Source organism: Protopterus annectens, chromosome 6.part0 (assembly GCF_019279795.1).
Source record: "Protopterus annectens isolate FY-2018-M chromosome 6.part0, PAN1.0, whole genome shotgun sequence".
Lineage (NCBI taxonomy): Eukaryota > Metazoa > Chordata > Ceratodontiformes > Protopteridae > Protopterus > Protopterus annectens.
In genome coordinates this window covers 617,734,486-617,749,823 of record NC_056737.1, presented here as the reverse complement: position 1 = coordinate 617,749,823, position 15,338 = coordinate 617,734,486, and the positions used below count along the sequence as shown (strand labels likewise).

The 15,338-nt window shown below is 40.1% G+C and overlaps 1 protein-coding gene across 1 annotated transcript in view; it reads left to right on the top strand.

Annotated features, from left to right (window-relative positions):
- VCPKMT (valosin containing protein lysine methyltransferase) overlaps window positions 1-13,068 on the top strand; it is a 344,404-nt gene extending 331,336 nt beyond the window's left edge. The window contains exon 5 of the mRNA XM_044074287.1: window positions 11,975-13,068. Coding sequence (XP_043930222.1) covers window positions 11,975-12,076 — 102 coding nt within the window. The 3' untranslated portion in view covers window positions 12,077-13,068. The remainder of the gene's footprint in view (window positions 1-11,974) is intronic.
- Window positions 13,069-15,338: the final 2,270 nt, after the last annotated feature.

The window sequence follows — 15,338 nt, the reverse complement described above, 5'->3', positions numbered from 1 at the left end:
GATCCGTTCCTCCATGGCAGCATATCCAAGTCCTCGTCCTCTGTAGCAGCAGCTCCGAACCTCCATGGCAGCAGATCTAAGTCCTCATCCTCTGTAGCAGCAGATCTAAGTCCTTGTCCTCTGTAGCAGCAGATCCATTCCTCCATGGCAGCAGATCCAAGTCCTCGTACTCTGTAGCAGCAGGTCCGTTCCTCCATGGCAGCAGATCTAAATCCTCATCCTCTGTAGCAGCAGATCCGTTCCTCCATGGCAGCAGATCTAAGTCCTCGTACTCTGTAGCAGCAGATCCGTCCTCCATGGCAGCAGATTTAAGTCCTCGTCCTCTGTAGCAGCAGATCCGTTCCTCCATGGCAGCAGATCTAAGTCCTCGTCCTCTTTATTAGCAGATCCGTTCCTCATGGCAGCAGATCTAAGTCCTCGTCCTCTGTAGCAGCAGATCATATCCTCGTCCTCTGTAGCAGCAGATCCATTCCTCCATGGCAGCAGATCTAAGTCCTCTTCCAGTGTAGCAGCAGATCCGTTCCACCATGGCAGCAGATCCAAGTCCTCATCCTCTGTAGCAGCAGATCCGTTCCTCCATGGCAGCAGATCTAAGTCCTCGTCCTCTGTAGCAGCAGATCCGTTCCTCCATGACAGCAGATGTAAGTCCTCATCCTCCGTAGCAATCTGCGCAAGCTGTAATGGTTTCCTCGCAAGACATGCGTAGCCTGGAACCTCCAGCCTGCAGGTGATGCAGTCTGGTGTCCTTCCGGTCTGTGAGGTCATCACCACACAGACTTCTGGGCTGGCAGAGCAGAGATCCCTTTCATACCTATCCGGACTGCCTAACACAGCAGTCTAGAGTTCTGTGTACCAGGAACTCCACGCACGCATGCCTGGAGTTCCGGGACTCGCAATTTTTTTTTCTATTTATTTTGGGGGGACTCGTGATCTATTTTTCTTTTTACTTTCTACAGGTGGGGGGGGGCTGCAGTCCTGCAGTACGAGCCTCCCCTGTTAATAAGGTCAACAAAAGTTCAATCTTTCAACTTTTTCTTGTAAAGTCATATTTCACAAATGTGATTGATGCTTTATGACCTCACATTGTTTCACTAATTTCAATGTTGCAAGTCTTCTTCCTGTTCATCTCCATCTCCTAACCCCAGACTCTGGTTCAAGTCCAAGGTACTCCCGATTCTTCTAGTCAACTCATGTGCCTTCTGTCTCTCAAACATTTCCCTTTTAGAACAGTGGAAAAAGTTTTGCTGCTGGCAAAGTCTCCCTTTGAGAAGCGGAGTCCCCATCTTTTTGATGGCTCACTTTTTGTTGGGTAAAGTTTATATATATATGTATATATATATATATATATATATATATATGTGTGTGTGTATATATATATATATATATATATATATATATATATATATATATTTATTTTTTTTATTTTTTTATTTCCTCCTTAGCCTGTTCTGCATCAAAAAATGACTTTGGTCCTCCAGGAAAAAAGTATTCTGAAGACAGCATGATAATAATTTGAATCTCACACCTGTCTCTCAACATTCCACAATTCCTGGGACAAATTTGCTTCTCTTCTGCCTGGTATACAGTGAATAATCCTTTTCCACAAACACTCTGTTGCCTCCAATTTTTAGCACATTTCCCTCTGCTACAATTTTATCTGTATCATCTCTTTCTGCTGGTATGATTGCATCTTTATTAGTACAGATCCTGGCTGCATTCTCATGGTCAGGCTTGGATCATATGCACACCTTCCAATCATCAAATTGTGCTCTGGAATACCAGTTCACTTGCTTATTTATGCTTTCATAGAATTAACAGTCTGTTCCTTCCATTTTCTTGGGTTCAGCAGAAAATCTCAGATTTTCCATGCGTACTCCGTCTTCTACCTCTACCATTTTTTAAAACCACTCTTCTTGACAGTTTCATATACACATCCAGCCTTTTCTTCATTTCAACCTCATATTTTTGCTGTTTTATCACTTCATCTGAATAGCTGTTTAAAGCTTCTTCCATTTTTTCAGCCTTTTGTTATTTGAGTTGCTATACTGATTCAGTATTTCATTTATTTTAAGTAACTCTGAGCACATTTGATTTATTTTTTCATCTAAATTACTGGATGCTGTCTCACACCAAAGCTGGTGCTTGAATTGCTTTTTGTTGCAGGATTCTTCCCAGTCAGTGTTTTCGGTTCACTTTTTCTAGTTTATTTTCTATCGGTCTGTCTTAATTTCTTCTTTGCTGCCATCTAGGTAGTATACTTAGTAGCCAATAACTGAATTTACTAAAACTGGGCAGTTACATGCCCCTCTCTCTCTTTTTTTTTTTTTTTGTTTAACACTGGGAGAGCTGAAATTAAAAAGAAAAATTCCATAGTCTTTAACAGCATTGTAGAATTTGCAAAAATGACATTATTGAGGCCTGCTCCACAAACAGTTTTAGATATAACCCTAAGAAATTAATTAAGCTGATTAACCTTTTTTTGCTTCCCCTCCCCCATTCTTCAAGATAGCATGTTGCAGGTCCTTATGATAAAGGCAACATTTCTGATAAACAATTAGAATTTTGAAAATTTTTTCTTTGCTTACTGATACCAAATCATCTCATTTTTAAAAACATTAGAAAACAGAAGATTTAACAACAAAGCTAGTCAGTCTGTGATATTTTTGGAGAAGTATTTGTCTTTTGAGACACTGTCTTCTGAAGAGAAACATGGATCCCATAGTTGTGGGGATTTGTCAAAGAAGGCATTGACACTACACTGACATAATTCATTGCTTTCGCCATACCAATAAAGGGAATTTGCAAATGTGTTACAGTCTGGCTTTAAGTAGCAATTATGCAGCAGAATTTTGAAACTTGCAGTTTCAGTGTGGCAGTCCTTGGGTGTTGACTGGTACATTTTGAATTAAGTAGGCTTGTCGTTTAAAGGATTCACTTGTATTGTGCAGTAGTATTGTGAGTAATCACAAACAGCTGTAAACTTAATTCTTGGTTGTGGCTTCTTCAACGTGGAGTTTGGATGTTTTCTTTATTTCTGTATGGGTTTATCCAAAGACTTACCAAAGATGAAATGGTGTTTCTCCAGTTAAGCTGTATACAAGTGTTTATGTGTCTGAGCCTTTTGTGGTTAGACCTAGCTTGGGTTAGTATGTGTGCACTTGTGTTAAAAATCAGTGTATGCTGTGATAGTTCTGGCTTTTTGAGGCACTGTCAATGTATGGGTGTGTATGTAAAATAATATCCCAATTTTTATTTGTGGACATGCATAGTATTGCTGGGTTCAAACATAAGTGATCTGGGTCACAGCCATCTTGGAAGTTCGATGGTTGCTGTGGTTTTTGTGGGGTCTGGGATAGTGTGGTAATTAGTTATTTAGCTTTCTTCATGAATCATATAGATGTACACATGTGGTCTCTATAGCATGTCTTGGGACTGGGGATAGTGTGATCTTTTTCTTTAATCTTATTTATAAAATTCAAAGGTGCAGAGAAGGTAATTGTAGCTTATCTAGGGGTAGGGGCAGTGTACTGTAGGAGCAACAGGCTGGATTACATTACTGTGATCATCATTTTGTCCAGTTTCCTCGCAATTAAATATCAGCTACATCTGGCTACAGGAGGCTGTCTTCAGTGGGTAGCAGTAAGGAGGTGTGCTGTTTATGTATCTCTGATAACAGTAGGTTGAAATGCTTCTGTTCTATTTGTTCTTTTGGGGTCATCCAAGTCTGGCATCAGAGGGGGAAATAGATGTCTATATTTTAGGGTATGAGTGAGGAGACATGCTGTACATGCCTGTGACAGAGGAGTAAAGAGAAGGTGGGTATAGTGTGTGGTATAAGTGAGGAGGCATGCTGTACAATTGTATGACAGTAGCCACTTGCAGTAAGATGTGGACATTTGTGCCTTCACTACCATCTAAGTCTAACTCCAAAAAGATGTACTGAAAGTCATTTTATGGATGGGGGTGGATTGGAGCCACAGCACTGTTACCAGATGCGATGCATATATCCTTGCAAGCATGTGTTTATTGTGAACTGTTATTTTGTCAGCTTTGAACATTAAGCCATGGAAACAACTTATTTCTTCCCTGAAAGAAAAAAAAATCATTCCTTACTCATGGCTTCCATTCAGGCTGTTATTGAATCAAAAAGCTTTAAAATCTATATCAGAGTATCTAAAAACTCATTGCTTCTTGGTGACTGATAAGCTCCCATAACTCCAGTTTAATTCTGTTATTTATCACTGAGTAGTCTTCGCTAGTTATGGTGTATTGAAAAGCTACATGAAAAAGCAAATTCAAAGACTGACTGAATCTTTTTTCCTTAATTCTTATTTTTGTTTAAGCCGTCTTAGGATCAAAAGGTTGGAAAAAGGTTTAAAATGCACCCTATCAAAGCAAAAAAAAAAAATGTTTCTGGAGGGCTAGCGGACCATGCACTTATTTTCTCCACAGGTATTACTCTGCAGCCTAGGGAAATTGGGGTGTATTGAAAAGATGCAGGGGTAACCAGAGTTGAAGACTAGGATAAAATTCCTTCCCTTAGTCGTGATTTTTGTTCAGGCCATCACTGGATCAAAAGGTTGGGGATAAAGCTCTAAAATGCACCAGAAATCCATGGCTTAATTCAGATATTTTCTATGCATTTATTACAGTACAGCATTTGCCCACCAGGCTGTGTTAAAAGGGTCCATGAAATGCTGAAGATTAAAACAAAGTATGAGAAAGAGGAAGTCAAAAAGTAAGCTGGATTGTATAGAGAGGCTAGGCTGAGGGGGACAGCACTGGGGACTGTGAAATTGGAAGGCATTGAATGGCAAGGAGTGTCCTGAAGCTCTTCATCCAAGACACCATTTCTGGTAAGGCCAGCCCTAAATTTGTACATATTTTATTGATTGGTTTGAATGTGTCAGTAAGTGCACTGTACATATGCTTATCCACTCTGCATACTGTTTGAGAACAGAAATTGTTATAGCTTTCCCTGCATTTGTGTATTTTTATTTGTGTGTTGTTGTGTTATTCCAAAGCTAGTTTTGTAAGTATAGTCATCTCCACTTCTGTGAGCTATGTTGGCCTATACATTTCTGTGTGGTGTGTCTTATAATTGCTTTGCAGACCCAATTGATTTGATGGAGGGGGAATTGTTTAAGGGTAAAATTTGATGTTTTTCTCTGTAGTTGTGACATCGTTATTGACTGTATTTTGTCCAAAGTGATATTTAGTTTTTTTCAGCAACACAAAATAATTTAAGTGCTTTTGTTCTGTTTACATATAGAACTTCATCAGAATAAAAACCAAGTAAAAAAAACAGTGTTTTAAGATTTAGACATTTATAGTTGATTTTTTATTTTTGTTGATTAAAGTTTAAGTTGGATGTATTTAATATACTTATACATTGTTAATTGTGAAAGTTTAATTGAGTTATATTGGACAGTTATGTGTGTAACATTTTGGACTTCTTGTTTAAAATGACTGGTTTTTATTCTGATGAAGTTATATATGTAAATAGAATGAAAGTGCTTAAATTATTTTGTGTTGCTGAGTGATTCTTTCCTGCTCGGGTTGTTAATTTTTTTGAGTTGCTTGTGGTTAGTTATTTTGGTTAAATTTTTTAGTTTTTTCTGCCTATAATGAAATAGTAACTTAACTTTGTGGTGTTATTGTTCAGTTTGTCTTTTGACTGTGAACTTCAGTTTTATGAGGGTCTGCAATTATCTTTCAGTTTTTCCTCTGCTCTTGTCACATGATGGCTTATATACACACGGATATGCTGATCATAGTAATGTACTTCCCCCAGACCTTGCTAAAGCATATGTGGCCTCTGAACCAAAACAATTGGACACCCCAGTCTATGCAAAGGAGTGCCCATTCGTTTTGGTTACATAATGCTGTCAGTGGTATGGCATATAATGACCATTGCTATCAAATGCCATTTTACCCATTATATTTTTCATTGCTACAATGAACAGGTTTCTATAAACAACATTAGTTGTAGCTTCCAAGTTGTTGTAAAAGGAAGCAATGTATCTGCAGGTGTTTATATATGCACACATACACACACACACATTTGTGTGTATGAACTGGATGTCTCGTGGAGATGTGAGTATGTTAAGTGTCCTGAACTCTAGGACTTCAGTCTGTGTTTAGTCCATTGTAATTTAAGTGCATCACTTTGTTGTCATTTTTCTTAGTCTGAATTTGTGATGGTTTGTTAATGTGTAAGTTGTTTTCAGGTAAGTTTACAAGTGAATGAGACCGAAGATGATTTGTTTAAAATAGCCAGTGACTTGATTTTAAACTGTAAATATCTGTCCAAATCTTATATTTGCTAACTCATTATGTTTACAAGAAACTGTCAGTGTCCTCCCATCCCTCTGTTACAGTATTCTTTACCTAAGGGATCTCCTGCCAAGGATAGTTCAACGCCGGCCAGTATACCAAAGCCTTTAGTTCTTATAGGTCTTGTAATTCCCATGTATGCTCCCTGCACAAGGCATAGGGCATAAAAGTGAAGTATACACACACACACAGAACTTTTGTTGCCAGTCTGAACACCATTGTTGAACACTGGTCTGACCACCCTTCTGCTGTACTAGTCACCAAGCTATGTTTTTAGATAAGTGCCCAACTGGAGTTTCTTCTGTTTTTTTTTTTTTCGTTTTCTTGTGGTTAATGTGTTCATGTTATCCAGAAAGGGAAAATGTCAGTGTGGGAAGCAGATTCCCCATAAAGACTATCACAACCAGTGTCCTTTTTGCTTTGGTGCTTCTCACAATCATACACAGTGCTCTATTTGCCAGGCATTTGTGCCTAAGACTTTATGTGGTCATGTCTCTTCCTTGTTCATATATCTGAAGAACCAACATCTTAAGTTGTTGGCTGAGGGTGCTGTGGCGGAATCCTCCAAACCCAAGGGCCAGCTGTCTGCCAAGAGGAAGATCAAAAAATTAGGCTTGATCTGGCTGCTGTCCAGCCTGCTTTGGGTGCCTCTCTCAAGGATAATGAAAGCCCCAAGGACTGTCCAGATGTTGCTTTGGATTCCACTGCTGCGACCCCCATTGGTGGCTGGCATGGATCCAGCTTTTCGCATGTCTTCGAGAGAGTTTTCAAACATCTGTACCTGACTTTGAGAGGTAACCTCAGCTGATTATATCCAAAAGAGCAAGGGTGATTCCTCTGATCTTAGTAAGAGATTCCTACAGACATTATGTAGTCATGCCAGGGGTCTTATCCTTGGAGGGCATTTCAAGCAGATGTTCCACAGTAAAACAAACAAAAACAAGGATCTGCAATGTGAATGGCAGCATTTCATTCAGGGTTTATTTATTGCTTTGATGGTCTTGAAAGCCCCTCACGGGGGTCTCTGTTTCTTCTGGGTCTTCCACTCCACTCAAGAGGCCTAGGGAGCTGGATTCCTTGGAGTATGGTCTCAGGGGAAGAATCCTTGGCTTATTCTTGCCAAATCCATTCCCTTCTGGACTACAGTTGAGAGGAGGAGGTCTGTATAAGTTCAGATTCCCCTTTGGAAGAGCTCTCCTTTGGGGATACCATTGCCTTATGATTGATGTTTTTAAGTGGGATTGTTCTCAAGTCTCTGAAATTCAAAAAAGGTATTAGGAGCTTATACAAATGGAGTCTCCCAAACCATCTGTTGTTCCTCTTGTTCTGGCTGCCCTTCTGGATACTTTCTTGGCAGCATGTATAGCCCCTGATTCTCAACCTCCTACACCTAAGAAGCCAGATAGATTCTATGAAGTGCTTGAGGAGTGCAAATTCCTTCTGGATACTTTCTTGGCAGCATGTATAGCCCCTGAATCTCAACCTCCTGCACCTAAGAAGCCAGATAGATTCTATGAAGTGCTTGAGGAGTGCAAATTTCTTTATAAATACCCTTCTCCTAACCCTTCTGTAGGGTCATTCTCTTCTGACAAACCATCCAAGTTGTTGCCCTGCAATAAGCTGTTGTCATCTGATTAGGATAGTAGGGCTACGGAAAGGCCATCAACTACCAGACTGCTATGACCAGATGTGTTTTGGCTCTTCTTTCTCAGGTTTATATGGTGGCTTCTGACCTTCCTGACTCTGAGGGAAAGGCTTAGTCTTTTACCTTGCTGGACTGTACTTCTCAAGTTGCCCACCATCCTATCAAATGCAGCTATGATGCAGCTCATCTTAAGGGCTGCTACCCTTGGTTCAGTTATGAGGCGTTATTCTTGGCTTTGTCTTCAGGCTTTGCCTTAATGGCATTAAGGCCAAACTTTTGGGTGCTCCTTTAAATAATAATAACCTTTTTGGATCTGCTGCTGAGCTGTTCAAATCTCTCCAGGACAAGGGCAAAGCATTGCAGGAGACAAAACATATTTTCATTTCTCCTGTTCCTAAATTTCAGAGGAATTATACCTCCAAATCTGCCTTTGTTTGTAGGCAATCTCACCTTCTTCCAAAGGGCAAAAAAGGTTCTGGGCATGTGCCTACTGCAAAGTCTACTCAGACTTCTGTCACCCAGAAACCTGCTTTCCAGTACAAGCTGGTTTTATTGGACAGTTTGCTTCTCCTTCCCTCAGCCAGGTTCCCTTGTCTGTCTGTCTGTTCATGTCCCTTCCAAACTGGCTTTGAATCACATCAAACTCTTGGCTTCTGTCCATTATCTGTCAAGGATATTTCATGACCTGGAAATCTCTTTCTCCCTTTTCAATTGTTACTCAACCTCCTCGGGAAAAGCTTTTTCCTAGGTAGGGAAGGGATTTTATTCTAGAATGTTTTTGGTCCCACAAAAGGAGGGTACATAGAGACCAGTTTTGGATTTTCCCAGCTGAATACCTTTCTCAAGATTCCTTCCTTTCATATGTTATCTCTGCAGACATTATTTTCTCTGGATCTCAAGGATGCATACCTTCACAATTCCCATCCATCCCCTCTTCGGGAAATGCTTGTGTCTCTAACTTGCATTTTTCAATTCTTTGCTTTGTCCTTGGGCCTCTCTACTAACCTAAGGGTATTCACCAAATGCCTCACTTTTGTCCATTATTTTTATCAGGATTCAAGGAATTCAGATTTTTCCTTCTCTAGACTCTCTGCTTATTCATGCTTCTTCCCCCAACACTCTGCTTTAAGGATCTCAAGTTTACTACTTCCCTGTTACAGAATCTGGGGCTTACAGTAAACTTCCAGAAATCAGCTCTGTTGCCTTCCCAGGATCATATTTTCCTCAGCTGCAGACTTAAGACAGTTCCCATGCTGGCATCTCTGCCTGCCTCAAAAGCTGTGTTTGTAATTGCCTTTTTCCGCTGCCCCAAAAGCCGTGTTTGTAATTGCCTTTTTCCAATCCCTTCTTTCTCTCGCATCTTTCACGGCCAGGGAATTTCTTACAGTTTTTAGGTTCATGACTTACACTATTCCCATGATCCCTCACACTAGGCTCCATATAGGGAAGCTTCAGTGGTTCCTCAAGTCATTATGGCTTTAACATTGCTACCTCACTTTCCGGTACCTTTCCTTCCCTTTCTCATGCTCTAGCTACAGTGGTGGATTAATCAACTTTCACTCAACCTGAGGCTTCCTTTTCAAGCTCCTGTTCCAACTCAGGAGCTCTTTACAGGTGCCTCAGACTGGGGGTGGGGTGCTTCCTTTGGCCTCTTCAATGTTCAGGGTCTCTGACCTCCACATCAGAGGTCAGACCCCGTTAATATAAAGGAGATGAGGGCTTTGCTTCTGGCTCTTCAGGCTTTTCATTCCTTCTTTCTTCCTGGACCCCTCAGGTTTTCACAGGCAATACCAGAATGATGTGGTATGTCAACAAGTAAGGGGGCAGACTATCTCCTCAGGTCTGGGATCTAGCTATCCAGTATCAAGAGATTCTTAAGTTTATATGATTCTGCAGTTTATATTCCCTCTGAGCGCAATCTAGTGGCAGAGTTCTTGAGCAGGTCCAGCACACAAGCTTATGAATGGATGCTTCACAGAGATGTGATCCTTGACATTGTCCATTGGTGGGGTATTCCTCATGTAGATCTTTTTGCCTCCACTCTGAACAGACAGTTTCCTCTATTCTGTTCCAGTGTCCCAAGTCATCTGGCTTTGAAGGTGGATGCCCTGTCTTTTCCTTGGAAGGGGATATTTCTTTAAGCCTGTGCTGCCCTTCCTCTTTTACGATGAGTCTTGCACAAGATCAGGAAGGGCTCTCCTAAAATCTTGCTAGTGACTCCCTTCTGGCTCAGAAAGCATTGGCTCCCTCTTCTTTCTCACTTGGCCAGGGGCAATTACCACAAGTTACCTCACCGGGTGGATCACCTCACACAAGACAAGGGATCTCTTATCCATACTCATGTCTCCACTCAACTGACGCTGTAGGTGATAGGGTTTTGACCCCTTTTAGGCACCTCTTTTCTGAGGGCATGCTTTGGGTTCTGCAGGAGGCCAGGAGACCCACTACCAGGAAATCATATATGTCCAAATGGAAGCAGTTTTCTTTCTGGTATCTCTCACCATCAGGATCACCCATCTCTGGAGGTTCGCCTAGTTCTGCATCTCATTTATGTGATCTGCTCCATGCTGGGTTGGCATATTCTTTAGTTAAAGCTCACCTGTCAGCAGTTTCTGCTTGCCTGCTCTTGACTCCTCCTCTGGGCTCTGCATTTGAGGTCAAGCAATTCCTAAGGCGTTATTCATGTTAGGCCTCCCAGGAAGCCTATTGTGCCTTTCTGGGGCTGAATTTTATACTTGACAAATTGACTCAGGCTCCTTTTGAGCTTGTTTCAGCTTCCTTACATCACTGTACTTGGAAGACTGTTCTTTTGACTCTCACGTCAGACAAAAGAGTGTCTGAACTTCAGGCGGTTGTGGCTATCTCTCCCTACTTAGTTTTCCACAGACACAGGGTATCCCTTTGTACTAATCCTCCTCCTATGCCCAAGGTGTTCATTGAGTTGGCCCTTAATGAGTCTATCCATCTTCCTTCCATTTTTTCCTTCCCCACAGTCTGTCAGTGAGAAGGTTCCTCTTACCTTGGATTTACATAGACAGCTCAGATGTTATTTATATAAAATTAAAGTTATTTGCAAATCTGAGCAGCTTTTTGTTTCTTTTTATCCCAAAACTTTTTTTTTCCAAAGCAAACCATCTTCTCTTAGATTCCTAACGCCATTTCTTTGATTTATTCTTTTCATGGAAATGCCTTTCTACATCTGTAAAGGCACATTCTACTAGGGCAGTTGCCTCCTCTGGTGCCTTTTCAAGGGTCTGGATACCAATTCCATCCTCAAAGCTGCTATTTGGTCCTCTGTTTATACTTTCACTAAGCATTACAAATTGGATGTTATTTCCAGGGCTAGGGCAGGCTTTGCCAGGATTATCCTATGTGGGTTTATAGAGGACTCTTCTGTGCCTTCCTCCTCTTGAGCTCTTGTACTCTCCCTTAGGAAAAGAATACTGCAACAGTGATATGGAAGGACATAGTACAGTTGTGTAAAATGTATATGTTCTCCTCTTCACTCTTAGAGTATTCACTCCCTCTCGCTCTCTGTCTCTCTCCTGCCCCCTTTGTTCTGGCTCTTGGCCTGTACTTTTCTTGTCCTTCTGGCCAAGGGGTTCTTTTTCTTCCTCCCTTTTCTCCTTCTGGGCAAATATGTTCTCTTTGTCCCTTAGGGGCATCTGTTTCTCCTGGGGCTTTTTCATTTCTGAGTGTATGCGTCCATATGTCACCATTCTGCCCTATGCCTTGAGCGGGAAGCTTATGTATAACGTATGATGCCTATAAGAACTAAAGGTTTTTGTATACTAGTCGGACATTGGGTTATCCTTGGCAAGAGATCCCTTAGTTAAAGAATACTGCAACAGTGAAGAGAAGGACATCTACTGTTATGGTAATGTTTTACACAACTGATATTGAAACTTTTTTGCACCAATGTTTATTAATCTCTTATTTGAAACAAGAATGTGTAGCATAATTCCAAATGACATTGAACATTTCTCTTGACAGATATTAAAACTGCATTTTGATGTTGAGAAGATTCCTATTGAAAAACATGATGAAGAATATCGAAGTGAAGACATTCATATTTTTCACATGTGGAAAAGGTGATGAACAGTTTGCCTGCAGTATGCATTACTCAAAGAAAATAAAAAATGTCACTGCACTGACAACAGACTGTATCCCTGTCTTACCGACTGCACAGATTGTTAGATAAGTAATTCTGCATTTTGAAGTGAATTACAAACATTTCTTAGCATAAGTAGTTAACTTTCGGGTGCAGGGAATCCATTTTCCTGTAGTAATTGTATTCTTGAATTTGTGTAGATAAGCCATAAGCACTGCAACTTTTTGACTGTCTTCAGTAAAACATCTATTAGTCTGCTGTATAGTGTGCCATTGCTGACTTTGTCTCCAACAAGTGCCTTAAAAGGAGACCTTGGCTACATGAGAATAATTTGAACTCCTGTTTATTTGGAGCGATCAACACAACTGCAGATCCCAGGATAAAAGCATAGAGTACAGACAACAGTTTAATACAGACAACCAACTAGTTTGGGTTTTACATGGAGTTGAGCAGCATGCGCTTACATTTTATATCACTTGACTGTCTCAGGGAAAGCGAATGGAGAGTATGAGCATTGTTTCTTCAGTATGCAGTGGTAGTACTACATTATTGCAATACAAGACCATATTTATTCACACAAGTGGACAGCTAAATATAGGAGGAGGAGACTGTTTTGAACTCTGTTTAATACCTTTATAAGACTGTGGTGTATATTCTGTGTAATTTATGTGAGACAGTTTATATTGTTGGATGGCAGATGAATGGTGTATATAAAACCATACGTTCAACATTCATGTTAAGAATGACTGTTCTAACATACCTTTTTTCTACTTTCAACTATTTCATGCTTTCGTACTTCATAATGTGGAAAGCAACAAAACCATAACTGCCTCAAAGTGCATTAAGTTGTATAGATAAGCACTATTTCTTGAACAACATTTAAGACAGTTGTTAATTTATGTATTTCCATCATTTTATTATACTTGATGTTTCAAAAACATTTAAATAAATTAACAGTGAGCTGTGTTTTATTAGACACTTGGATGTGCTTCATTTTTATCTTACGGCTTTCACACATTTCCTTGTTAACTGCAGCTGAATTATTAAATTATTACTGTTTTTATAGATAACATTGCTGACTAAAACAACTAGAGTCCAATGGAATTGGTTAAATGATTAATGTTAGATATGGTCAAGCTTTAAAGAAATAACTGACTGGCTAGTTATGGAATAGAAGTCACTGCTGCAGATGGTTTATACTGAAAACAGAACATTGTTTGACATACAGAATTTGAAAGATAAGCTGTAGACATTTGTCTTCGGTGTAGATGTCTACAGAGATTTTGATTTCTATTGCCTGCCTCTGACTGGCAACCTTGATGTGAAAGTGGACAGCTGGAGCAGAAAAAGCCTTTAGTCAACTAAAAGATGTGGTATGGATTTTGGAACCAGTAATTTCCCCCTACACACCTTCATCCTAACCTGTACCTTAGAAAAAAACGTTTCCATAACTCTACTTTCTTTTCCTGGGAATCGTTTGGCTGCTGGGCGTCTGGAGATAGAGGCTTATCCTATATTGTGAAGACATGTTTAGTGGTCAATTGATAAACTGAAGCAAAGTTTTTCCTGCCTACCAACCTCCTGGAATTTACGGAACTTCATCTACTGTGGTCATACCCTTCACTACCCAGTGAAACCTAGTTAATATGATATTTTAAAGTGGTCAATTGATAAACTGAAGCAAAGTTTTTCCTGCCTACCAACCTCCTGGAATTTACGGAACTTCATCTACTGTGGTCATACCCTTCACTACCCAGTGAAACCTAGTTAATATGATATTTTAAGTATGTTCTGTTTCCTTATTTGACCAGACTATATCTACTTTTGTATCTCTAGTTAAGCATCCCTCCTGAATTACCAGCAGTCAACAAATCCCCACCCCCCATATATACCACTATTTATTTTTTATACATATTTATTCCTCAATCATTTTCTGTTCGCCTGCACATCACAATTAATCCTCTTCTCCCCATCTGTGTCGAGCCCCCTGCTCTGGTGCCTGTCCTCTGCAATTACATAACTGGCCACAAGGTGGCACCCTTATCATTTCTTCTGCTGCTACTCCTCTTTTTTCCACTCATATGCTTATCTTTTGAATCCCTCATCCTTTCCCATTTGTCCTTTAACTGTAACTTCACCCAGATCTGCTTTTTAACCTACCCTCTCCTACCTTACCTTGTTACTTTAGACACCAGTATTCCTACATATTATATATCTACACATTAGCTAACTCACACTATCTCTCTAACCCACTGACTTACCTGTTAATTCTTCCCATTCACTGATTGTTTCCTGCTGTACTCCGCTCTCTGGTATCTTCCCGCTCCATTCGCCTTTCGGGCTCACTCTGCTCCCCTACCCTGCCCCCAATTCCCACCCGCCCCAGTGCGTCTACCTTTATACCCTCTTAACCACTCCCCCTCTATTTTCCAACCAACCACTCACTTGCTTCCTTTTTCCATGCATCTCCTGTACATGGAAAAAGGAAGCTAATAGTTTCAGTTTAAAGAAAGCAAGTACTTTTATACCCCCCAACAATCCAGTTATTCATTTATTTGAAATGTTCTGTGATTCTCAAATTAGGAAAACATTTCGAAAGAAAGACATTAAGAATGAAAACCTATCCACAGCGGAGAGGTTTTGTCTCAATGAACTTTACAATAGCAACAAATACAGAATCATGAAACCCGACAAGGGGGGAGGGGTTGTTATAATGAGTACAGTAGATTACAAAAACAAAATGCTGAATATGCTTAATGATGAAACTATTTATGCCCGATGTTCAAGGTATGATATGGTTAAGGCTCAAACTAAAATTGATTGGCGGCTTTACGAATTGCTTATGGATGGATGTATTGACAAAGCTGAATATGATTATTTGGCAGTTGAACACCCTATTACACCAAAAGTGTTCGGGATACCAAAAATCCACAAGGATGTGAGCAATCCTCCGTTCAGGCCAATAATAGCTGCAAAACATTCTAAAACAGAGTCATTGGCACATTTTATTGACATCAGCTGCAAAGAAGTGATTAATAATATTCCCTATATCTTAAAGGACTCATGGAATTGTTTAGAAAAATTACATGAGAATAGGGAATTGGTCTCCCCTGATACTTATTTGGTAACCATTGACATAGTAAATCTTTTTTCAGTCATACCCCATGATACAGGACTCGAGTTGTTCGAGAAAAGTTTATTGAGGTATGGCAATTATCACACCGTTAAAAGAAAAGTACTCATTGA